Source organism: Panthera tigris, chromosome A3 (assembly GCF_018350195.1).
Source record: "Panthera tigris isolate Pti1 chromosome A3, P.tigris_Pti1_mat1.1, whole genome shotgun sequence".
In the NCBI taxonomy this organism is placed as follows: Eukaryota; Metazoa; Chordata; class Mammalia; order Carnivora; family Felidae; genus Panthera; species Panthera tigris.
This window is the reverse complement of record NC_056662.1, coordinates 66,411,217-66,437,869: the sequence shown is the minus strand read 5'-3', so window position 1 is coordinate 66,437,869 and position 26,653 is coordinate 66,411,217. Positions and strand designations below refer to the sequence as shown.

The following is a 26,653-nucleotide window of genomic DNA, read 5'->3' as shown; positions in this document are numbered from 1 at the left end:
AGGTAAGTTTCTAATACCAGTATTACTGCTCATACATACTGGCTTTTGATTATGTTACACACACAAGAAGTAAAAGAATTACAGAGTTTATAGGAATTAAACTACTACATGATAAGCAATAACCACAAAATCATGACAGTCATAACAGTCCCGGTTCATTCTAGTTTGAAATCTACTTTGGGAATTCTAAGTTTAACAGCTTGTCCTGTCTTTTTAAGTATACAACAGAATTTTCCATGTTACTTATCAGTGACCCACAAATATCCTGTCAAGAGTTTCCAATATTTTACCATAAAAATACATCTCAAGCCACACCGACCTCGAAAATTTGAACAAAGAAACACATCAACCACTGAAAATCCCATAAAAGTTACATTGTTCCCATATTCATTTCTACCACTACACATACATAATCTGCCAATTTTTTAGCCAAACTCTTTAAATGTAGTATTTATTATGCATTATGTGCTATATATATATATATATATATATATATATATATACTTTCACTCTTATTCCTGATCTCCCCAACAATCCTTTAAGACCTATTATGTATTTAACAAATAATGAAACTGCCTCTCAGAAAGATAAAGTAATTGAGGCCTCTGGGTGGCTCAGTTGATTAGGCTTCAGCTCAGGTCATGATCTCATGGTTCATGGGTTTGAGCCACATGTCAGGCTCTGTGCTGACAGCTCAGAGCCTGGAGCCTGCTTCCGATTCTGTGTCTCCCTCTCTCTCTGCCCCACTCCTGCTTATGTTCTGTCTCTGTCTCTCAAAAATGAATAAACATTTAAAAAATTTAAAAAAAAAGAAAGATGAAGTAATTTATTAACGACTCTACAACTTATACATTATAAAGCTCTGAAAGGTCTTTTTCCCCCCTACAACCACTATGCTATCTCATCCACTTAAGTGACATTAATCAGGATCTTTCCTGTGAAATCAATAAAACTCTTTCTTGCTCCAAGGATATATGTTGTGTAAATATAATGCAATTATATTTAAGGTTATGTTTCAGTTTTTCTAGTCATTTCCTCAAGTTTTTCAAAAGTTTAATCACAGTAAAAATAAGCTTAATTAATATCAGTGATTCACAGTTTACACTTTGGAGAGATATGAAAGAAGTAGCTTTCCAAAAGCCATGATTATAATTTAAGAGTAAATTCACATTATAATCCACATACCTGATTCTCCATTTCTGGCAAGACAGCACTATTCATCTGCTCTCCCTTTTTGCCTTTCAACAACCGGTTGAGGTCCTGATAAATATCTTTTGTAAAAAAGTCACCTCTTTTTCTTTCTGTGATCAGAATTCCTCCTCTCTGAATAACCTATTTTACAAAAAATAATTTAAATTACTTTGAGGAAAATAAAAAAAGAAATGAGAAAAAATCATATCACTGACAAGTATAGTAAGAACAACTTAAATTATTGACCCACATTAAGTTTCTACACAATGTGCAAGACACTGGGAAGACATACATACTAACACATATTTTTAAAATCTATAAACTAAGTTTTCATGTAATTTAAAAGTATGTTCATATAAAGGTTTTTAAAAATAGCACCCCCACCCCAAAAATAGTCCCAATAGTAAAAACCTCTTAACAGAATAATACTTGTGGAAAGTTGTTTAGATACTACCTGTGCTAACAATGCCCATTATATACTTCCTATTTCCCAAGCAGTTCTTATGGTATCTGAAGCCCACAAAAAGAAAAGAATCCTTCAAGGACACAATATCCCTTAAATACCTAAATAAATCATATACTTACACAAACAGTATAATCAAACAGTATAATCAGAATTTTTTAAAAAGACTCAATGAAATAAGAGGCTAAAGGTCCCACTTAAACTATCTTAAACTGAAGATCTGCATCTTATTTATTTGATAAATCCATGCTAAATACAGTAATAAATTGGTTTTTTTTAAGTGGACCTCAATCACCTCCCCTCACAACTGTGAAAGCATTCCTTTCATCAGCTGTGATCCCTTCAAGATGGCATTCTGTTACTCTTTCAGGGAGGGAGGGAGGGAGGGAGGGAGGGAAGGAGGGAAGGAGGGAGGGAGGGAGGGAGGAAGGATCTGAAGTAAAACAAGAAACAACTTGTTCTACAATCCTCTTAAATATACAAAGTTTCTGTGAAAGATAAACATCAAGATAATCCTCAATATAAAACATTACTGTAATTAAATACAAAAAAAAATGACTTTTAAATTATTTTTTTCCTTAAATAAAATAGCATGTTAATTAGAACCTTTCCTAGGCTTAGGTTCTCCATCACTAGACTTGATTCCCTTACCTGTCTCAGCTTTCCCATGTCTCCAGCAGTCTCTCCTCCTGGTAAAACACATTCCTTTGGTCCAATCTGAATTAGAAGAGCCTCCAGATTGGAGAACTGATCGTTATCAGGGAACTCACAAAGTCCTAGCTTCCTCTGTATGGAGTCAACATACCCAACACCGACCTGTCTTTGGCCATCAACTGTAGATATTTTAACACCCACAACACCAATGGAAGCTGACATATCGTTGTTACCAAAGAGAATGTCTTCAAACTGAGAAAGATTACCTGGAGAAGCCTTAACAAAAATAAACAAAAATTTGAAGAATTGTTGAATGCACTTAAAAAATTTCATAGCAAACAAGAGTTACCCCCAAAAATTGTTCCTAACAATATATTCCAATTACTATTGGAAAAAAAATTGCTTATAACAATATATTCCAATTACTATTACCTTATTTTCTATAAAGTATCCTCCCTAGTTTTCCAATTATTTTCAGGACACTTGGGCAAAAAAGATTTTCAGTTTGAAATCTGACAGCTGGAGGGGCGCCTAAGTCATTCAGTCAGTTAGGCATCCAACTCTTAATCTCTGCTCAGGTCTTAAACTCAGGGTTTTGAGTTCAAGCCCCACATTGGGCTCTGCACCAGGTATGAAGCCTACTTGAAATTTGGCAGCTGGATTTATACACACACCAATAATTAAGATATCCAAATTGATAATCCTGTCAATTGTAAGCTTAAATTTCTACATCCTGCCAAAATGCCTACCTATTGGTGGCACATTGTATTTTCTCTGACTAGCTATACCACATAGGAGAGCAGTATTATTAGCTACAAATACTGACCTTGGAAAGTTAATTCTCTATCAATATATTTATCTGTAAAATGTAGAGACTGTTCTACATCAGTCATTTCAAAATAAAGGATCCTTGGCCTATTTTCAATATTTCAAAAAGATTAGAAATCTCTCTGTAGGACTGCACAAGTCAACTAAAGGGTCAAGTTTCTTCACTTTTGTGTCAAGCCAGTGGGTGACACTACATATTTCAACCTGATCAGAACCTGATAGGAAACCGTTAACATGAGGCATTTTCTGAGACAACTGACCACCCATGGTATGAAACAGGAGAGTCACCAAGAGTCCAATGACCACGGTAACAACCAAACTTAAGCAACCAATAGCCATCAATAGTTCAATAGTTCTTTTTTTTTTTTTTTAAACATTTATTCATTTTTGAGAGACACAGAGCACGAGCAGAAGAGGGGCAGAGAGAAAGGGAGACACAGGATCTGAAGCAGGCTCCACGCTCTGAGCTGTCAGCACAGAGCCTGATGTGGGGCTCAAAGTCACGAACCAGGAGATCAGGACCTGAGCCAAAGCCGGACACTTAACCAACTGAGCCACTCAGGTGCCCCAACAGTTCTTGAAGGACTTTAGCATCATAATCATGATAATCATTGATTTTTCCATAAAATGACTCTAAATATCCTGTAACTATGGATTGTTGATTAAAATCTGGATCAAAAATGAAAAGGAAGGGGATGCCTGGGTGGTTCAGTTGGTTGAACATTTGACTCTTGATTTTGGCTTAGGTCATGATCACAAGGTCAAGATCAAGCCCCATATCGGGAGCCATGCTGAGTGTGGAGACTGCTTGGGATTCTTTCTCTCTCTATCTCTGCCCCCTCCCCTGCTAGCACTCTCTCTCCCTCACTCTCTAAAAAAAAATCAATTAAAAAAAATGAAATGGAGGGCTGGGTGCCTGGCTAGCTCAGTGAGTAGAGCATGTGATTCTTGATTTTGGGGTTGTGGTTTGAGCCCCATATTGGGTGTAGAGATTACTTAAAAATAAAATGTTTAAATTTTTTAAAAATGAAATGGAAAAACAGTGTTATCTTGCATTCAAATTTTAAAAGCACTGATTCAACTGCAAATGTAAACATCATATTTTTACATACATTTTTCAGATTTGCACATACAGGTTACAAAGCACACCTTTAAACTTTCAAAAGGGAATAGTAGCTAATAAAATTGGGTTCTTAAGGGTCCTTCAACATAAGACTGTTAATCTGTGAACTAGATTGTATCCAAGATCCTTTCCCACTCTGTACATACCATTGAGAACATGGGAAAGAAATCAATCATAAGAGACCAACTACTTTAAATATCACTAATATTTACAATAGAATCAAAAAGCTAAAAAATGTCTGGGGCAATGAAGTGGTTCAGTCGGTTAGGCATCCGACCTCAGCTCAGGTCATGATCTCACAGTCCGTAGGTTCGAGCCCTGCATCGAGCTCTGTGCTGACAGCTCAGAGCCTGGAGCCTGCTTCAGATTCTGTGTCTCCCTCTCTCTGCCCCTCCCCTGCTCATGTTCTGTCGCTCTCTGTCTCAAAAATAAATAAAAACATTTAGAAAAAACTTTTTTTAAAGCTAAAAAATGTCATGATAATTCAGTTTTTGCAGTTTTAGATCTGAACTTCTTAAAATGTCAGGATTAAGATACCACCTTTTTAACCTGATAGACATATATTTGAAAAAATTTCCCCCTGACTTAAAAGGTAGGAGTTAAAGTGAATTCATCTTGAAGGATTCTGACAGGACACAGAGGAGTGAGGTATGATGGGATGATAATCATGGTAATCTCTTAAATTTAGGATTCTACATTTTGGTGTTATTACTAATTGAGTTGTGTGAAAAATGAAAAAACATCACTTTGTGGTACCTCAATTTTCTACTAAAATCTTTCAAGACACAGACTAAAACTCTTAGTAAAAGCCCCACTTTTCTCAGTAAAACACCAATGAAAATTCCCAGAAAACTCCATAATGCAGAATGCTAAATTCTCCCAGATATAATCTTCAGTAAATACAGACATACCTACAAAGGCAGGTGGGGGAAGGAGGACACAGTATGGAACATAGACTGAATGTTATATTTGAGGTAGTACCAAGATCAGATGTTTAGATATTCTATTAAACCTCACAAGAAAAAACTCACAGGACTTTCAAGTTGGAAAACATCATTAAAAACCTTCTAATTTTACTGTTTATGGAGAAACAGATACAGGAGACAGTTGGGAAATACACCAAGGACACCCAGAGGGGCAGAGGAGAAAAGAAATGAAATATGCTGACTATAAGCCCAAAGCACTGTCTCCCTTACCACACATTTATTCCCTTTCAAGAATAAATTGTAACTCCCCAACAACATTTTAACCATTCATTTATTGCAGTATTTATTGAGAACCTACTCTGCAGGTTACAGAACCTACAGTTGAACAACCAAAAACAGGACCTTACAGAATGGCAATGAAGACAGTCATTATATAAAATAAAATAGTGCTATCTCCATGAAGGCCCAGAAGCATGCATGTTAATAGTCCTTTCCAGGAAAAAAAAAAAAAAAAAAAGAAAAAATAAATAAGCCTTTCCAGGGACACCAAGAAATGATCATCATTAAACAAAGTCTCTGACTTACAAAAATTATAAACTTAATGGAAGAGAAAGGCACATACAAAGATACAAACATGTTACAGATGTGTAGGAGATATATGGGATACAGTAAATCTGGACATTATTACTTTAAAAACAGTAAAATCAAATCTGTCTAATGCTGGCACTCAACTTTATGTAAAATCTATTTTATTATTTAGGTTTCAGGAATACTGACAAAGCTCAGAGTATTCATACTCATAATAACAATTTAGTGAATTTCAAAGTTGCTATTAAACTGTGATTTTAAAAACCACATGCTAAAGAATATTAGTTTCTCAAAGTATTTTATTATCACAACCTGGTTAAAATATTAAAGCACACAGAATTCCCTCACATCTTTATTTTTTCTACTCTTAAAAATAACCAAATTAAAAAGGAAGATAATTACCTTAAATGCCAAATACCAATCATTCTCCTTCGAGGCCTTATTTCCAGCTCTATTCTTATAAACTTCAACTCTATACTGACGAACTAGAAGAAGATCTTTTACAAAAGACTCAAAATTCATTTTACTAAGCACAACACTCTCCAGAGTCTTTGTTCCTAAAGAAAAATATTAAAAATACATGTTACAGATTTAAGGATTTAAAGTAGTAACACAATGGTTCCCCCAAGCCACATTCTTCTCTCAGTAATTCATTTCTTCAATAAACTGTTTATCAAGCCCTTATTACATATCTGAAGGACTTTGGTAGTTGAAGGGCATAAAATGAACAGATATGGCTCTTCTGCTTTCATGGAACCTACACATCAAAATAAAAAATTAAGAAAGATAAAAGAATAAGTAAATACATATATAGATAAACTTACTTGTCCTTTCTTATAATTAGTTTCTCAGAAGTCTGAATAGAGTTCTATAATTACATGGGGCGCCTGGGTGGCTCAGCTGGTTGAGCAGCCAATTCTTGGTTTGGGCTCAGATCGTGGTCTCATGGTTTGTGGGTTTGAGCCCCTCGTTGTGCTCTGTGTGCTGACAGTACATAGCGTGCTTGGGATTCTCCTTCTGTGTCCCTCCCCCACTAGCTCTCTTTCTCTCAAAATAAATAAACATCAAAAAAAAAAAATGTCTTATAACTATATCGTATTTGTATGAAATTAAACTTTTCCGAAAAGGTCCATAAAAACAAATTAGTCATTATTCATTGCAAAATGTTCTAGGTAACACAGATCAAAACTCAAAGGTTCGAAAAAGTACAGCAAGGTGGGAATGCAAACTGGTGCGGTCATTCTGGAAAACAGTATGGTGGTTCCTCAAAAAATTAAGAATAGAACTACTCTTTGACCCAACAACTGCACTACTAGGTATTTATCCAAAGGATACAGGAATGCTAATTCAAAGGGGCACACACACCCCCAATGTTTATAGCAGCACTATCGACAATAGCCTAAGTATGGAAAAGAGCCCAAATGTCCATCAACTGATGAATGGACAAAGATAACGTGGTATACGTACACAATGGAGTATTACTCGGCAATCAAAAAGTAGGAAATCTTGACATTGGCAACAATGTGGATGGAAGTAGAGAGTTTTGCTAAGTGAAATAAGCCAGTCAGAGAAAGACAAAAATCATATGATTTCACTAATGTGTGGAATTTAAGATACAAAACGGATGAACATAAAGAAAAGGGAGGCAAAAATAATACAAAAAACAGACAGGGAGACAAACCATAACAGACTCTTAAATACAGAGAACTGAGGGTTGCTTGAGGGGTATTGGGTGAGGGGATGGGCTAAATGGGCATTAAGGAGGACACTTGGGATGAGCACTGAGTGTTAGACGTAAGTGATGAATTACTAAATTCTGTTCCTGAAATCATTATTACACTATTTTAACTAACTTGGTTTAAATTTTTAAAAAAGGAAAAAAAAGTACAGCAAAAAGGAGACTTCCCTTTCACACTGATCCCCTACACATAGAGTTTACCAGCCAAGTACCATCAGTTTATAAAACATATTTCCAGGGTGCCTGGGTGACTCAGTGGGTTAAGAGTTCAGTTTCAGCTCAGGTCATGATCTCATGGTTTATGGGTTTGAGCCCCGCGTCAGGCTCTGTGCTGACAGCTCAAAGCCTAGAGCCTGCTTCAGATTCTGTGTCTCCCTCTGTCTGTGCCTCCCTGTTCACGCTGTCTCTCTCAAAAATAAACATTAAATTTTTTTTAATATATTTCCAAACACAGGCTATGCACACACAAACATTACTTTGTTCCTCTCTTACATCAATGGTTGCAAACTACAAACAGTGCTCTGTATCTTGGCTTTTTTTTTTAACCTAATATATTTTGGAGATTGTTCCATCAGTACATAATCAGCTTCTTTCTGTTTATAGCTACAAACATTCTAATGACTCTGAGGATGTACTATAATTTAGTCACTTACTGATGAACATATAGGTTGTTTCCAGTCTCTATTACAATGCTGCATGAATAATCTTGTACATGCTTCACTCTCCAATATGAGTACATCTGTAAGGTAAAGCCCCAAAACTGGATTTTATCAAAGAATACAGTGATTTTGATAAATATTGCCAGACTATTCCCTTTGGTTGGCTGTGTAAATTAACACTATCATCCATAAAGTATGAGTGCCTTTATTTCCCCTATCCAAGCAACACAGAGTTTTCAAACTTTCTGGTCTTCATCTCAGATTACTGGTTCTGAGCTAGGAATAATCTTGCTTCTCTAGCAGACATTTGCCAAAGCCTGGGGACATTTGGGTTGTCAACTGAGGGAGGGAGAACAGCAGAGTACTAATGGAATCGCATGGGTAAGGCAGGGGTGCTGTTAAACTTGCACAGGATACTGGGGCACCTGGGTGGCTCAGTTGGTTAGGCATCCAACCTCAGCTCAGGTCATGATCTCCCATGATCTGCACCGACAGATAAGAGCCTGGAGCCTGCTTCGGGTTCTGTGTCTCCCTCTCTCTCTCTCTGCCCCTCCCCTGTTCACACTCAGTCTCTCTCTCAAAAATAAAAATATCTTTAAAAAAATTTTAACATGCACAGGATAGCCCCTCACAACAATAATTACTCAGTCCAAAATATCAATAGTGCCAAGGTTAAGAACTCTTACTAGAAAACAGTGTCCCACCTTAGTTTTGATTTGCAATTGTCAATTTCTTACAAAATTAATAAAATCACTCACACCATCAAATTGAATAAAAATTCGATTTTCTTATAATAACAGGTAATACCAGTGATAATACCACTTAAAAGTATTTAAGGGGCCCCCTGGGTGGCTTAGTCAGTTGAGCATCCGATTCTTGATTCCAGCTCAGGTCAATATCCCAGAGGCCTGGGATCAAACCCTGCATTAAGCTCCACACTGAGCATGGAGCCTGCTTAAAATTCTCTCCCTCTGGGGCGCCTGGGTGACTCAGTCAGTTAAGCCTCCGACTTCAGCTCAGGTCACGATCTCACGGTCCGTGAGTTTGAGCCCCACGTCGGGCTCTGGGCTGATGGCTCAGAGCCTGGAGCCTGCTTCCGATTCTGTGTCTCCCTCTCTCTCTGCCCCTCCCCCATTCATGCTCTGTCTCCCTCTGTCTCAAAAATGTTAAAAAAAAAAAAAAATTAAAAAAAAATTCTCTCCCTCTCCCTCTGCTCCCTCCCCTGCTCTCTCTCTCTCTCTCTCTCAAATAAAAACTAAAAAGTAAGTTAATTCAGAATAGGGATGCCTGGGTGGCTCAGTCAGTTGAGCATCCAACTCTTAATTTAGGTTCAGGTCATGATCTCACGGTTCATGAGTTCGAGCCCTGCATCTAGCACTCAGTTCTTAGCAGAGCCCACTTCAGATCTTCTGTACCTCCCCTCTCTGCCCCCCCCCCCAACTTGTGCTGTCTCTCCCTCCCTCTCTCTCTTAAAAAAAAATATTTTTAAAAAATAATAGGGATGCATGGGTGGCTCAGTCAGTTAAGCATCCGACTTCTGCTCAGGTCATGATCTCACAGTTCCTGGGTTCAAGCCCCATGTTGGGCTCTGTGCTGACAGCTCAGAGTCTGGAGCCTGTTTCGGATTCTATGTCTCCCTCTCTCTCTGTCCCTCCCCAGCTCACACTCTGTCTCTATCAAAAATAAATAAACATTTTTTAAAATTTCTTTTAAATAATAGATCATGTCAAGTATAACTATCAAATACAAATAAGCATGAAGATTAAATGACATAATTCAACTGTTTTGTACACCTAAACACAGGTAACATTCCCAACATTTCTTCATTAGTTATAAGTACTAGTATTAGTTATAAGTTATTAGTATAATCCCCACTGTCTGCCACCCTGAAAAAGGGCTCAAATCTTGCCTAAGGTTCTTCCCTAGAACATTCCTCGTGATCTCATTACAGGGACCAGGCCAGGTATCAAATGAGCAAAGGAAGCCAAAGGAAGAGAACAACAGAGCTGACATGACAAGTGGCTTCAAAAGAGATCATATAGAGTGGTGGGAACAGTGACAAAACAAGGAAAGCACAGGAGAGTAAAGGAGGAATCTGGAACACATCAGAGAGCAGCCACTCAGCTCCAAACCCACTGCTTTGCTGCGGGTATATTCACACCCAGAGTTTTCAACTGGGCAGACTTTTCAAAAGCAGCTCAAAATATGATTTTTTTTCATGAAATGTCCCAATGTTTAAAATACAGGCAATCAGTTCAAACTTAGAGCAAAACACTATTTAGGCCACCAGTCTTCAACTCAGTCACATTTTTCTTAGACTTGAATAGATTGCTGTTTCTCTAGCTTGCATTTAGAAAGCAAGTTGCATGAAAATTATGTTTACTCTATACTCCCATTCAACAAAGCCTGTACTCACACTTCTCAGAGGCATCCTCCAAAACGAAGGCCTCCAGCCTGCAACAGACTCACATCTCCCAACTAACACTCACTCACGATGAGAACCTGAGTGGAATGGTAGGTCCCATTTAAATTATTTCCTGGTTTTGCCTAGCACTCATTCCACTTTGCCCAAAACTCTCTGGTGTTTTGTTTAATTTTTTTTTTTAACATTTATTCGTTTTTGAGAGACAGAGAGAGACAGAATGCAGGTGGGGGAGGGGCAGAGAGAGAGAGGGAGACACAGAATCCGAAGCAGGCTCCAGGCTGTCAGCACAGAGCTGACCACAGGGCTTGAACTCACAGACTGTGAGATCATGACACAAGTTGAAGGACACTTAACCGACTGAGCCACCCAGGCGCCCCTCTCTTTTTTAAGTTTGTTTATTTTGAGAGAGAGAGAATGAGTGGGGGGAGGGCAGAGCGGGGGGAGGGCAGAGAGAAAGAGAGAGACAGAGAGACAGAGAGACAGAGAGACAGAGAGACAGAGAGACAGAGAGACAGAGAGAGAGAGAGAGAGAGAGAGAGAATCCCAAGCAGGCTCCACGCCATCAACAGAGCCCAACCATGGGGCTCAATCCCACCAACCAAAAGACAATGACCTGAGCCAAAATCAAGAGCCAGACCCTCAACTGACTGAGCCACCCAGGTGCCCCCCCCCTCATTTTTAATACTAAAAGTCCCATGTTCCAGGAACCCTCTCAATCCCAAGAAAACTAGAATGATTGGTCACCCTACCAACCCATCCAGTTGAATTCCACATAAGTAATATTATTCATGATGAAACATCATTAAAATAAGAAAAAAAATTTTGCTCAAGGAAAGCACTGACACAAAAATCACATAGGAATTTCTCCCAAAGACACTTATAAACACCACTGTGAAGATTATCAGCAACTTCCAATAAATACAATGAATTTAAAAAATACTGCTTTTCAAATCTTCCTTTACATTTTAGAAGGCAAAATGTAAAGTCTAGCTCAGCAAAAACAATTCTAAGAGAGGGGAAAAAAAAATCATCAGTCTGGCAAAATTCTGAAACAGCTCTTAAATCATCAACCCAGTACGATGTGTCAGCAGAACTGTCTGGCCAGTACAGGGTTTTTAAAGCATCTGAAATTGAATGCTATCACCGGATGAACAAGCACTCTCAGATCCACAAGCCCCACCACTCCCTATTACATTCAACTACTTTGCACATCAATGTTATCTACTTGGCTCTGGGTAGAAGGAATCCGGTCAAGTCTTTCAACCTCTTTCAACAGACAAATTCAACAGAACACAGGTTCACAACAGTGGTAATTTCTTAAGAGTGGGTGGGGTGAAGAGACAAATGAGGTAATTCCCCTCCCCCCATGGCCTCCCCTACCTCCACTGCTAAGGTACAGAAGGGCTGCCCAACCGCCAAGGTTATCCTCCAAAATTACTATTTCTCTCAAAGGAGTTTTTGTGACATACTGGGTGGCAGTGCATTTTAAGTCTTATTTACTGACAGGCATCTAAAATACAGCTACTTGGGGTGCCTGGGTGGCTCACTCGGTTAAACACCTGACTTCAGCTCAGGTCATGATCTCCTGGTTTGTGAGTTCGAATCCCGCGTCAGGCTCTGTGCTGACAGCTCAGAGCCTGATGCCTGCTTCGGATTCTGTGTCTCCCTCTCTCTCTCTCTCTCTCTGCCCCTCCCCTGCTCACGCTCACGCTTTTGCTTTCTCTCTCTCTCTCTCAAAATAAACAAATAAACATTGTAAAAAAATAAAATAAACACAACTAATCAGTTGGGAGGTAAAATTGACCTCCTGGTATGAAATAAGGGACAGAAAACTACCCAGCCTCCACCTGGGATACAGCAGAAGGAACCGCCTCATGTTCATACGAGATTCTTCTCTTCAGGAATAATTTGGAGCCCCCAACCTCATTCAGCTGACAATTACCATGTGTCTCCTACACGTGGGCACTTGTGCCAGGTGCTGGGGTTCAGAGGCAGACACTGGTTAAAACACAGTTCCTGCCCTCTAGGAGCTTTCAGTCTACTGGGATAGATGGGCAATAGGGTAGAATACATGCCGTGTCTGGGGTACGGAGAAAGTCTCAGGTCAGGGAACACCTAAGAGGCACAGCTAACCAGACCATCTTAACGTGGGAATCAAGAAAGACTTCCAAAAGGAGACACTTTCTGAGATCTGACAACAAAAGAGGCAAAAGGCTAAGGAACTTTCTTTTTCAGTGATTCAGATTCCTAATCTACAAATTGGAGCTAGGTACTAACCCATCTCACAGGGCTTTATTACAATAATGTTATCACTAGATGTTGAAAATCAAAAGTAGCTAAGAAGATGCAACTAAGTCTAAATGCTAATAGAATGAACCAGACAGAAGAAAGAAAGGATCAACAGAAAGCCACATCTGAGAAGTGGGGATGGGATCCAGACCATAGCAAAAGGCCACCTCCTCACTGACACAACAGGGAAGGAAAGAAGGTACAGATGACATTAAAAAGTATAGGTTCAAGGGATGCCTGGGTGGCTCAGTAGCTTAAGCATCCAACTCTTGATTTAGGTTCAGGTCATGATCTTGTGGTTTGTGGGTCTGAGCCCGACATTGGGCTCTGCACTGTCAGTAGGATTCTCTGTCTCCCTCTCTCTGCACCTCACTCACTCATGTGCTCTCTCTCTCAAAAGTGAATAAAATAAAAAAAAAAAGTATAGGTTCAGGAAATAATCCAAATGTCTGTGAACTAGCAAATGGATAAAAACAAGATACAGTATATCCATAGAATGGATTATTATTTGGCAATAAAAAGAAGTGAAGTACTAATAGCAGTGATGAATCTTGAAAATATTTCTAAGGGAAAGAAGCCAGTCATGAAAGACTACATATTTTATGGTTCCATTTTTATGAAATGTGCAGAATAAGCAAATCTAGAGAAAATGCAGGTTAGTGGTTGCCTAGGTTTGGGAGAACAGGAGAGAGTGAAAGGGGTGGGGAGTGACTGCTAATAGGTACAGGTTTATTTTGGGGGCTGACAAAAAATGTTTTATTTTTTTTTATTTATTTTATTTTTTATTTTATTTTTTTAACGTTTTTATTTTTGAGACAGAGAGAGACAGAGCATGAACAGGGGAGGGGCAGAGAGAGAGGGAGACACAGAATCTGAAACAGGCTCCAGGCTCTGAGCTATCAGCACAGAGCCCGACGCGGGGCTCGAACTCATGGACTGTGAGATCATGACCTGAGCCGAAGTCGGACGCTTAACCGACCGAGCCACCCAGGCGCCCCCAAAAAATGTTTTAAAATTTACCATGGAAGCACCTGGCTGGCTCAGTCAGTAGAGCAGACGACTCTTGATCTCAGGGTCTTGAGTTCGAGTCCATGTTGAGTACATACATTACTTTAGAAAGTAAATATAAATAAATAAAATGTGCCATGTGTAATGGTTTATTACAAAAACCACGGATTTGTAAAAATAAAAACAAACTGAACTATTTACTTTAAGTGTGTAAATCATATTGTATATTAATAATATCTCAACAAATCTGTTTTACCTAAAGTATAGGTTTGAGGGCAGGAAATTGAGGGACTTCTCGTCTAATGATTTCTATTTTCTCTAGTCAGAAACAAGTTCAACTGCTCAACAATATGGGAAAAGGTCACAGGGTCCAAGATTTGTAGAGTGCAAGTACACGTGGTCCTCATCATGCCTTACAGTTCTGCAATAAGCAATGATGCCTAGAAACATAACTAACCTTAACTTGATCAGGTTTCCAGGTGGAACAGAGAAACAAAGAAAAAGGTTTTTTAACCCTTTAACATTATGCATAGTATTAAACTGAAGGAAAATTCCTCCCAAGAAACAAGTATTGGCAGCCTTACACTAACGATGACACATTATTGGGAGGCCTACGTGGCTCAGTCAGTTAAGCATCTGACTCTTGATTTTGGCTCAGGTCATGATCTCACAGTTAATGAGTTCAAGCCCCACATCAGGCTCTGTGCTGGCAGTGCAGAGCCTGCTTGGGATTCTCTCTCATCTCTCTGCCCCTCCCTTGCATACATGCATGCTCTCTCTCTCTCTCTCAAAATAAATAAATAAACTTAAAAAAAAAAAAAACATTAAGGGGCATCTGGGTGGCTCAGTCAGTTAAGCATCTGACTCTTGGTTTAGGCTCAGGTCATGATCTCACAGTTCATGAGTCCAAGCCCCATTTTGGGCTCTGGGCTGACAGTATGGAGCCTGCTTGGGATTCTCTCTGCCTCTCCCCCACTGGCTCTCTGGGTCTGTCAAAATAAACTTCAAAAAAAATTTTTTTAATAATAAATAAAACATTATTTAAAAAGATCTTCAGTTACACTGCATCCTGCATAGTGAAAACTGCAAGACATCAGCTTTGAAGATCTACAGTACATTTTTGCTTTTGAGTCCCTCCCTCTTCCAGTTATTTCAGCCAATTTCTAGTAACAAATGATTGATCTTTTTGTAACTATTATCCTACACAAACATATATTAGGACAATCTTTTACCTAAAATGTGTATTTGGCATAAATGTCTAACATAAGAACTAGATCCTTAGGAATAACCCATTTACTTGCTAATCTCTGAGAAGTTAAATTCACCTGTTTTTAAAGTTTGTTTATTTATTTAGAGAGAGACCATGCACGCGCACACAATCAGGAGAGGTCAGAGAGAAGGAGGGAGAGAATCCCAAGCAGGCTCCATGCTGTCAGTGCAGAACCAGATGCGGGGCTCAATCCCAAAAACCCATGGCATGGGATCATGACCTGAGCAGAAACCAAGAGTCAGACACTTAACCAAACTGAGCCACCCAGGGGCCCCAAGTTAAATTCACCCTTAATGCCATACTCAGCATGACTAAGAGGAGGTGACAGTCTAGGTTACTCTATTCTTAGAAATGTGCCCAGTAAACACATTTCAACCTTCAAGAGCAATAAAAGGAAAATTTTTGTTTTTTAAAAGCTTACACTCCAGTATAAAAGATTCCTGGATATTTATACTAAACTTCCTTCCCAATAAATGGGTATAATGCTTAATATCCATTATTCCTTTCATAATCTAAAATAGAAAAACTAGGGGCACCTGGGTGGCTCAGTTGGTTAAGCGTCCGACTTCTGCTCAGGTCATGATCTCGCGGTTCGTGAGTTCAAGCCCTGCGTCAGGCTCTGTGCTGAGGGCTCAGAGCCTGGGGCCTGTTTCAGATTCTGTGTCTCCCTCTCTCTCTCTGACCCTCCCCCATTCATGCTCTGTCTCTCTCTGTCTCAAAAATAAATAAACGTTAAAAAAAAAATTTTTTTTTAAATAAAAAATAAATAAATAAAATAGAAAAACTATTAGAATCATTAACAGGTGCATAGAAAAATCAGTGATTCAATGTACACAAACATACAAGTATGTTTAGAACTTTTTACATCATTTTAAATGCTTAAACTATTCTACACTGCATAATACAAAAATAAGAGAGTTAAGTGCACTAGCCTGGAAAAACTTTAAAACTGGAAAGCAACTTAGACCATTGTTAACTATGAAGCCATCCATAATGATCTCTGGCTGGTCTTCATTGATCCCAACACCTCTACTCTTGCCCCTTCTAACAACCCCCACCCTACAGCCAAATGATCCAACATATCACTTCACCTTTTACTTAAGCCATCCAACTTCTCAGGGACCTACAGCATAAAATTCCAACAACTCACTACAACATAAAGAGCCTTTCATCATCTGATCCCATCCACCTGAGCCACCCTCCTCAGGGTTTTCTGCTCTAGCAACAGCAATCTGCCTCTTTTCAGATCCTCTCCGCTGCAAACACCGGTCCTTCAAGACTCAAGTGAAATTCAGCTTCTCATGCAATGCTTCTGAGGTCTCCAATTTTTGGCATTCCTGCCTCTTTGTCTCTTCAACTTGCTACGGAGCACACCTCCACAATTTTTCTCAGTGAATTGTTATTTCTGCCTTGCTCTCCACCAGAAAGATCTCTGTGAAGGCAGGGATACTGTCTTTCCCAGTGTCCATAACCCTGCGTGATACAGCAGCACTCAACAAATTTTTGTCTAAGGAATGAAACATCCTTTTTGTCAATAACATCCCATCTGCGTGTGACAAAAGTAGCACTAGAAGCTACGACTCCTCACTCCTGCCAGAATGCTCTTTCCATCATCAAAATGGAGCCAGGCAGTAAAGATCAACATACAACATCTAGAACATACAGCTCACATAGGGTGAGAAGTTTGTATGTAGCCTTAGAGGGAGAGATGATGCTGGAGAGATGGGGCTGGGATTACAGAGGACATGGAGTGACGAATTGAGGCACAGACATACGTGACTAGACCAAGGTCACACAGCTATTAAGTGGAGGATCGCGACTTGAATCCAGGCAATCTGGCTCGAAGCGAGGTTCTGACCACTTGGCAACAGTTCCTGCCCATCAACAGTAACCCATTCCAGATCCCTGCACTGCGTGTGGGCAAAATCACACTGGTGACATAAAACGGTTTCCCAGACCACCTTCTATTTTAATTCTAACTCCTGGTCGGGAGTTGCGAGAAGATCCACAGGGCCAAGGCGGGGCGGCGGGCAGACACCCACGCGACTGCAGGGGATCAAGAAAGAACAATGTATTAAAACGCCTCGCCCAACGCCTGGCAGCCGGGACGCTCTCTCCGTGTCCGTTCTCCCCGTGTCCGTTGTTAGTTCAGGTCTAGGGCCGCTGCAGAGGGACAGACTCAGGACGGACGCAGGGCAGGGGCGGGTGGCGCCTCACTTGGCCAGGCAGCGGCCGCAGAAAGCGCCATCCCCGGGAGGCACCGACGTCTCCGCCCCCGTGCCTCCTCGCCCAAGAATCGCACGCCGCCCATTGCCTGAAAGGAGCTCCCTCCGCGGGGTCCCCCCGAGCCCGCGCCGTCCCCGCCCTCACCTGGCGGCCCTATGTACTTGACCACCCCCTGGGTCTTGAACACTTCTCGGGCGGCCAGCAGCGCGTCCTCGTGGTGCGCCGTGTAGAAGTCGCCCCGGTCGAAGAGGCGCACCGTGGTGGTCGGCTTCTCCGGCATGGTCTGGAAGAAGCGCACGAAGCCGATCTCGGCCGCGCTCTCCAGCTGCAGCGTCTCCTTCGGCAGCACCGCCATTTCGGAAACTCTCCACCGCCTGCCAGAAAAAACTGCGCGACCCCGCACCCGCTAAGCTGTTTCCCGCCTCCCTTCCCTCCCTCCCGTGCGACGTCCGGCCTCTGCGGAGTCACCCAATCAGCACCGAGCGCTGCATTTCGGTGGGTGGGAATCCGCTGCGGCAGCCAATCACAAACGGACGCGGCCCAGCTTCCCGCGCACGCTGGTAACTGTCTACTGCGCATGCTTGAGCCTAGGTCGCGCGCCGACCCTGGCAGACAGCCATCGTTAAAAGATTTCAGGTGCCGGTGACTTTTTCTGCTGCATCTGAAAGGAATCCAGGTGGATAGATAACTAGGGAAGGCGGCCGGGTGGGACGTTTTAGCTCTCTTGAGTTTATTATGAACCCGGAAGTATGAGTGAGATCAGAAAGAAACTTGAAAACAAGGAAAAACTAGCCTTTCTTCCCGTCCTAATACATTTTTTTTTTAACTGCACCTCTCTCTGAGCAGGGAGTAATGCTTAGAATCGTTGAATCATTATATTGTACACTTGTAACTAACATAACACTGGAGTTATACTGAAATTAAAAAATAAAACCACCCCTCTTTCCCTGTCTCCCTTTTCCTTTTTAAGCAAACTGCCAACATCAAGATTACAGGTTTCTTCCACAACCTCCTTATTGTTCTATACTAGCCATATTCTTTCTCGTTTCTCCTTGACTGATTCATTCATTTAAAAACATTTATGTGGCCTTCTATGTGCCAGCCTCTTCTAGAATCTGAGGATCACTAGAAATGGAAAGAGAAAAACCACTGCCTTTGTTCAGTTTGTATTCTCATGAATGAATTCAGATGATAAGTAAATTTATAGTAAGAAAATTGTTAGAAGATAACTGTATAGGTGGAAAATAAAGATGGGGTGAAATTTTTTTTAATGTTGAGCAAAGATCTGAAGGAGGTCAGAACGCATCCTGCACAGTTAGTTACCTGTCTTAGGAAAGGTATCTACTCTCCTGTTTGGCTCACTCTTTACCCAAGGAAGCAGCTCCAACCCTGATTCAACTGCAGAATTACTCCAGGGGCTTTTCAAAGATATACCTGGGCCACACCCACATACAAAAGCTTGGAATTTATGAAGGTGGAGTTTTGGGATCTTTTTAAAAACATCCTTGGGTATTCCCGACAATGTTTTGAAACCAGTGGCCTACAGTTAAAATTCAAATATCTTGGAAAACAGAAAAAGTTTGGATCCTCTGCTGACTAATTTTCCCACAGACTTAACATCTCCCTCAGCCTGCAGTGCTCTCGCCTCTCACCCCAGGTCTGTTATCTGGGCCAGTAAATTCCTCTTCTAGGGCGCCTAGTCCGTAGAGCCCGAGACTCTTGACCTCAGGGTCCTGAGTTCAAGCCCCACATTGGGCACAGAGCTTACTTAATAATTAAATTTCCTTTACCTTTCAAGGGTTGTGGCTTCAACACAAACTTGTCTCTCTGCTCCAGAATGGCCCTTTCCTGTCTGTGTAGCAAATTCCCAGTCATCATTTTGTCTTCGATCCCAAATGTCTCCTCAGTCCAACCTGCCCAGTTTCTGCAGGTGTCGTCAGTTGCGTTATCTTCTGGAGTACCTACCACCTTATTCATATTATAATATTTTCTGCATTGTTTTATAATACCTGTTCACTTCTTTTACTAAACACCTGGAAAGGACACCAATGAGTTTTTATAGTTAATGATAATGACTAATGTTCATCACCATTCACTGACAGGTGTCTTCCTTATTTTTACATGTGTTAACTCTTTTAATCTTTGAAACGCTAGGTATTAGGTACTATTGTTATTCTTATTTTACAATGAAGCAATGGAAACTTGGAGATGTGAAGTATCTGGCCCAAGATTACAGAGCTGGTAGTAAGTAATACAGTTCTGTCTTGTTCCAAATTCTGTATGCTTAACCGTCTGTGTGCCATAAGGCCTGGCACCTATTGGGTATGCACTGTCAACAATAGCCAAAGTATGGAAAGAGCCCAAATGTCCATCGATGGATGAATGGATAAAGAAAATGTGGTATATAGATACAAGGGGTATTACTCGGCAATCAAAAAGAATGAAATCTTGCCATTTGCAACTATGTGGATGGAACTGGAGGGTATTATGCTAAGTGAAATTAGTCAGAGAAAGACAAATGTCATATGACTTCACTCATATGAGGACTTTAAGAGACAAAACAAATGAACATAAGGGAAGGGAAACAAAAATAACATAAAAACAGGGAGGGGGATAAAACAGAAGAGACTCATAAATATGGAGAACAGAGGGTTACTGGAAGGGGGTGTGGGAGGGGGGATGGGCTAAATGGGTAAGGGGCACAAAGGAATCTACTCCTGAAATCATTGTTGCACTACATGCTAACTAATTTGGATATAAATTTTAAAAAATAAAATTGGAAAAAATCCACTCTAGATTGTGAGCTAAAGCCCCATTTCAGAATATTTGTACAGTTTAGGGGTGAAGCACCATGCTAATCAAGATGGATCTCCAAAGCGTGAGCCTTCTAAAGACCATAACCGTGGTGGTTGCTCCTGGGCAGGGGGAGTTCTACCAGCAGTTCTGAAAAAGATAATGTGTTTGAAACCTGAGTTTTATAGTCTGATGTCTTTAGCCATTCTTTTTGAGACATTATTACCATTTCTTTGTTTCTTTTTTAAGTGTATTTATTTATTTTGAGAGAAAGAAAGTTCAGGTAGAGTAGAGAGAGAGAGGGAGACAGAAAGAATCCCAAGCAGGGTCTGCACTGTCAGCACAGAGTCCTATGTGGGGCTTTAACTCATGAACTGTAAACTCATGACCTGAGCTGAAGTTGGACATTCAACTGACTGAGCCACCCAGGCACCCATTAAAACCATTTCTGAGAGACTATAATGGGCATAAAGTCCAGAAAATTCCTCCGGAGGACTATCAGCCTCGGCAGAGGACAGTGACTTTTAACAAAACATAGAAGATACCTAATGATCCTTTGCTTTGTATCCAGGCTAATAACAATGATCCTAACATGCTTTTTTCCTACAAAGTGTCTTTTTTTTTTAACGTTTATTTATTTTTGAGAGAGAGAGAGAGAGCATACACCAGGGGAGGGGCAGAGATAGAGGGGGACAGAGGATCCGAAGCAGGTCCTGTGCTGACAGAAGAGAGCCAGATGTGGGGCTTGAACCCACTGACTGAGAGACCATGACCTGAGCCAAAGTTAAATGTTTAACCGACTGAGCCATCCAGACATTCCCCTACAAAATGTCTTTGAGAAGAGGATCGAGCTCAGACTCACAACCCCGAGATCAAGAGTTGCATGCTCTTCCCACTGAGCCAGCCAGGTGCCCCAAGAAGTGGGTTCTTTAAATTAACCTGTTTAAACACAAGCTTGAAATAAAACTTTGACATGCACTTGTAATGAATTTGTCTAAGAGTTTGTCTTAAAAGCATCTTTTTATTTATTTTTTTAATCTTGTTTTTAATGTTTATTGTTTACTTTTGAGAGGCTGCAAATGGGAGGGGCAGGGAGAGGAGACACAGAATCTCAAGCAGGCTCCAGGCTCTGAGCTGTCAGCACGGAGCCCGGCGTGGGGCTCAAACTCACGAACCCTGAAATCATGACCTGAGCCAAAGTTAAAGTTGGACGCTTAACCAACTGAACCACCCAGGCGCCCCAAGAGCATCTTTTTTTTTTAAGTCATGTGCATGGATTCAATGTTGTTGGAGCTCAGTGCAGTCTGCCCCAAGATATGCCACAGTGGAATGTTGATTGCTTTAAATTGAAGTTACTGAAAAAGCAGCAATGCAAGAAGGGCCTCTTGACCCTTTATCTCCCTGAATGCAGGAAATAAGTCTCCCATGTGAAAGGTGTCCCCCACATCACCTGGAGACTGAGAGTAGCATCCGTATCACCAGAGGTGGGAATTCAGGGCGGAAGAAGCCTATATAAACAAATCTTGTCGTTTTTACTAATTTACTACCCCAGCCCAAATTCTGGTTAGAATTCCTTTACTAATTGAAACTCCCAAACATGTTTTCTTTGTCCTGTCAATTCCTCACAGATTTATGTTTCTTTGTCTAAAATGTATAAACACTGCATACATTTGTCATTTCCTTTGGTCTCAGTTTTTTTATTGAATCTCTGTGCCCATGTAATTTTGTTTTTTTCTTCTGTTAATCTGTGTCAATTATTAATCCGACCAGAAGAACTTCTGAGAATAAAGGAAGTAATTTCCTTCTCCCCAACAATATTTATGATAAATTTCTAAAGTTATGTCAAATAGTGGCATCTTACAGAAATTTCATATGTTTTCCAGTCCTACATAGGAAACTATGCATTTCTAAAAATAACTGGCAAGAGAACTTTCATACAAATATAACTGGAAGACATGACATGACTGATAGGGTGCAAAAAATCATGACCCCAACAGGTTTTTTAAAATTTTCTCATATATTTTCCAAATTCACAATAATGACTATTTTCTTTTTACAGTCAGAATAAGTGTTGGGTAAAAAAGCATATGTACTAACAAAGAGGCTCATTAAAGAAATAATAATTACTATTTTAAAACAACCAAGTATAGAAAAGTATTGTGTACGTTAAGGTGCTTTAACCTTAAAAGTAAATTATTATTGTTAATTTAACAATTGAGAGAGAGAGGGAGACAGAGAGAGGGAGACATCTTCAGAGCAGTCTGATAAATGAATAAATATGGTATAGCCATGCAACTCGATATTATTTGGTAATAAAAGTAGTGACTGCTTCGGAGCAACTGATGAATGTATATATAAAATATGGTATAGCCATGTAATTCGCTATTGCAGGGCTCAAACCCATGAATTGGAGATCATGACCTGAGCCGAAGTTGGCCACTCAACCAACTGAGCCACCCAGGTGCCCCTGGAGCATGTGACTCTTGATATCAGGATCATGAGTTCAAGCCTCACATTGTGTGTGGAACCTATTTAAAAAAAAAAATAAAGCATATGATTATATTATCAGGAGTTGTATAACCATCACCACAATCTAACTTTAGAACGTTTTGTTGCTTCAAAAAAAAATGGTATCTTACTGTGGTTGTGATTTAGATTTTCATTCCCCTAATGACTACCGATATTAAGCACCTTTTCATGTTTTCTGAATGTTCTTCTGAGAAACCATTTGCAGATCATATATCCAAAGGGACTTGTATCCAGATATATAAAGAAATCTTACATTTCAATAATAAAAAGATAAATAAACCAATTTAAAAGTGGACAAAGGACCCAAAGAAGTCACTGGTTTTGGAGAAAGCTCTTTGGTTAGTTACTGTGGAGAACGGAAGCTCTATGGATTGAAGAGTTCATTCTGAAAGCAAGATGTGCTTGTTGTTTTAGAAGTTTGATGGGGTGCCTGGCTGGCTCAGTCAGTAGGGCATGTGACTCTTGATTGTGGAGTTGTGAGTTCAAGCCCCACATCTGGTGTAGAGATTACTTAAAAATAAAATCTTTTAAAAAGTTTGATAAAAAACAGACACAGAGAGTTAGACAAAATGAGGACACAGAGGCATATATCCCAAATGTAAAAACAGTACCAAGTAACAGTAAGAGACCTAAGTGAAATGAAAACAAGTAATAATGCCTGATAGAAAATTTAAAGTAATGATCATAAAGATACTCACTGGATTTAAGAGGGACTTCAATGACATCCTTAACAAAGAGATAAAAAGAACAAATCAGAGATGAAGAACACAATAAATGAAGTAAAAAATACACTAATAGAATAAATAATAAACTAGAAGAAGCAGAAGAATGAGACCTGGAGGACAGAGTAACGAAAAGCAATCAAGTTAAGTAGGTGAGAGAAAAAAAAAAAATTAAGCAATATGAGAATAGACTTAAGGAACTCAGTGACACCATCAAGTGTAATAACATTTGCATTATAGAGATCCCAGAAGAAAAGAAAGAAAATGGGGCAGAAAACTTACTTGAAGAAATAATAGCTGAAAACTTCTCAAAACTGGGGAAGAAAACAGAAATCCAGAACCAGGAGGCACAGAGAACCCCTAACAAAATCAACACAAGGAGGTCAAAACTAAGACACATAGTAATTAAAGTAGCAAAAATTAATGATAAACAGAGAATTTTAAAAGCAGCAAGAGCAGGGGCACCTGGGTGGTTCAGTCGGTTGGTCTGACTTTGGCTCAGGTCATGATCTCACAGTTTGTGGGTTTGAGCCCCACATTAGGCTCTCTGCTGTCAACAAAGAGCCCACTTCGAATCCTCTGTCCCAGTCGCTCTCTGCCCTCCCCCACTCATTCTCTCTCTCTCTCTCAAAAATAAATAAACGTTAAAAAGCAGCAAGAGAAAAGAAAACAGTTACATACATGACCCATAACGCTGTCAGCTGAGTTTTCAGCAGAAACTTTGCAGGACGAGAGTGGCATGATATATTCAAAGTGTTGAAAGAAAAAAAATTCTGCAGCCAAGGGGTGCCTGTCTGGCTCAGCCGATTAAGTGTCCTACTCTTGATTTTGTCTTGGGTCATTATGTCATGGTTTGTGAGTTCCAGCCCCACACCGGGCTCTGTGCTGACAGAGGATTCTTGGGCTTGCTTGGGATTTTCTCTCTCTCTCTCTCTCTCTCTCTCTCTCTCTCTGCCCCTCCCTGACTCATGCTGTCTCTCTCTATCTCTCTCTCTCAAAAAAAAAAAAAAAAAAAAAAGTCTGCAGGCAAGAATACTGTATTCAGCAGTGCTATCATTCACATAGAAGGAGAGATAAAGAGTTTTCCAGAGGAAGAAAAATTAAAGAAATTCAGGACCACTCAACTAGCTCTACAAGAAATATTAAAGGGGACTCTTTGAGTGGAAAGACCATAAGTAAAAGTAAGAAAAGTAGGGAACACAAAAGCAGTAAAAATAAGTATATCCATCTCACAACATAAAAGGATATAAAATATGACACCATATACCCAAAAGGTGGGGAGAAGAGGAGTAAAGAATGGGTTCAAACTTAAGCTACCATCAACTTAATATAGACTGCTCTATGCAGAAGATGTTACATATAAACTTAATCAATCAAAAACCCAGTTATAGGGGTACCTTGGTGGCTCAGTTGGTTAGGCATCCGACTTCAGCTCAAGTCATAATCTCACAGTCTGTAGATTTGAGTCCTGTGTCCGGCTCTGTGCTGACAGCTCAGAGCCTGGAACCTGCTTCAGATTATGTGTTTCCCTCTCTCTCTGCCTCTCCCCCACTCATGCTCTCTCTCTCTCTCTCTCTCTCTCTCTCTGTCTCTCAAAGATGAATAAGTGTTAAAAAAAAATTTAAAAAACCAAAAACCCAGTTATAGATCTGCAAAAAATAGAGAAAGGAATCCGAGTATATCACTAAAGAAAGCCAATTAATCATGAGAAGAGAGCAACTGAAGAAAGGAACAGAGAAGAACTACAAAAACAACCATAAAACAAGTAACAAAATGGCAATAAATCCATACTTAATCAATGATTACTTTGAATGTAAATGGACTAAATTCTCCAATCAAAAGACATAAGGCAACAGAATAGATTTAAAAATAATAATAATAAGACCTATCTATATGCTGCCTATAAAACTCATTTCAGACCTAAAGGCACATGTACATTGAAAGTGAAGGGATGGAGAAGCATTTGTTATGCAACCAGAAGTGAAAAGAAAACCAGGGTAGCAATATTTATATCAGACAAAATAGACTGTAAAACAAAGACTGTAACAAGAGACAAAGAATAACACTATATAATCATAAACAGAACAATCCAACAAAAAGATACAAAAATTATACCCATTTATGCACCCAACTTGAAAGCACCCAAATACAGAAAGCAGTTAATAATGAACATAAAGTAATTGATAGTAATACAATAATAGTGGGGGCTTTAACACCCCACTTACATCAATAGACAGCTCATCCAAACAGAAAATCAACAAGGAAACAGTGGCTTTGAATGACACATTGGACACATGGATTTCAAGATATATTCAGAACACCCCATCCTAAAACAGCAGAGTACACATTCTTTTCAAGTGCACATGGAACATTCTCTAGAATGGATCACATTTTAGGCCACAAAACACACCTGAACAAATTCAAGATTGAAGTCATACCATGCATCTTTTCTAACCACAACACTAGAAATCAACCACAAAATGAAACTAGAAATCAACCACAAGAAAAAATCTGGAAAGAAGACAAATACAAGTAATCTACTATTACCCAAAGCAATTAACAAATTTAATGCAATCCCTATCAAAATATCAACAGCATTTTTTTCAGAACTAGAACAAACAATCATGAAATTTGTATAGAACCACAAAAGACCCTGAATAGCCAAAGCAATCTTGAAAAAGAAAAACAAAGCTGGAGGTATCACAATTCCAGATTTCAAGTTATACTACAAAGCTATAGTAATCAAAACGGTATGGTATTTGCACAAAATACACATTGATCATTGGAACAGAATAGAAAGTCCAGAAATGAACCCATGATTGTATGGTCACTCTTCGATAAAGAGGCAAGAATATGCAATGGGAAAAAGTCTCTTCAACAAACGGTGTTGGGAAAACTGGAGATGCAAAAGAATGAAACTGGACCAATACCTTACACCATACACAAAATAAACTCAAGATGGATTAAGGACCTAAATGTGACACCTGAAACCACAAAAATCCTAGAAGAGAGCACAGACAGTAATTTCTCTGACATGGGCTGTAACAGCATTTTTCTAGATATGTCTCCTCAGCCAAGGAAAACAAAAGCAAAAATAAACTATCAGGACTACATCAAACTAAAAAGCTTCTGCACAGCAAAGGAAACTACCAACAAAACCAAAAGACAATCTACTGAATAGGAGAAGATGCAAATGATATCCAATAAAAGGTTAGTATCCA

The 26,653-nt window shown here is 39.7% G+C and overlaps 1 protein-coding gene across 2 annotated transcripts in view; it reads right to left on the bottom strand.

Annotated features, from left to right (window-relative positions):
- The window catches only part of MSH2 (mutS homolog 2), an 80,964-nt gene extending 63,157 nt beyond the window's left edge, over window positions 1–17,807 (bottom strand). The window contains exons 1-5 of one of the 2 annotated variants that reach the window (XM_042981339.1): window positions 17,533–17,610; window positions 8,165–8,250; window positions 6,176–6,330; window positions 2,306–2,584; window positions 1,186–1,332 (exon numbers count right to left, since the gene is read on the bottom strand). In XM_042981339.1, coding sequence (XP_042837273.1) covers window positions 1,186–1,332; window positions 2,306–2,584; window positions 6,176–6,330; window positions 8,165–8,174 — 591 coding nt within the window. In that variant the 5' untranslated portion in view covers window positions 8,175–8,250; window positions 17,533–17,610. Of the gene's footprint in view, window positions 1–1,185; window positions 1,333–2,305; window positions 2,585–6,175; window positions 6,331–8,164; window positions 8,251–17,532 lie in introns of both variants that reach the window. The other variant, XM_007084705.3, reaches the window with a different exon arrangement.
- Between the last annotated feature and the right edge of the window lie 8,846 nt (window positions 17,808–26,653).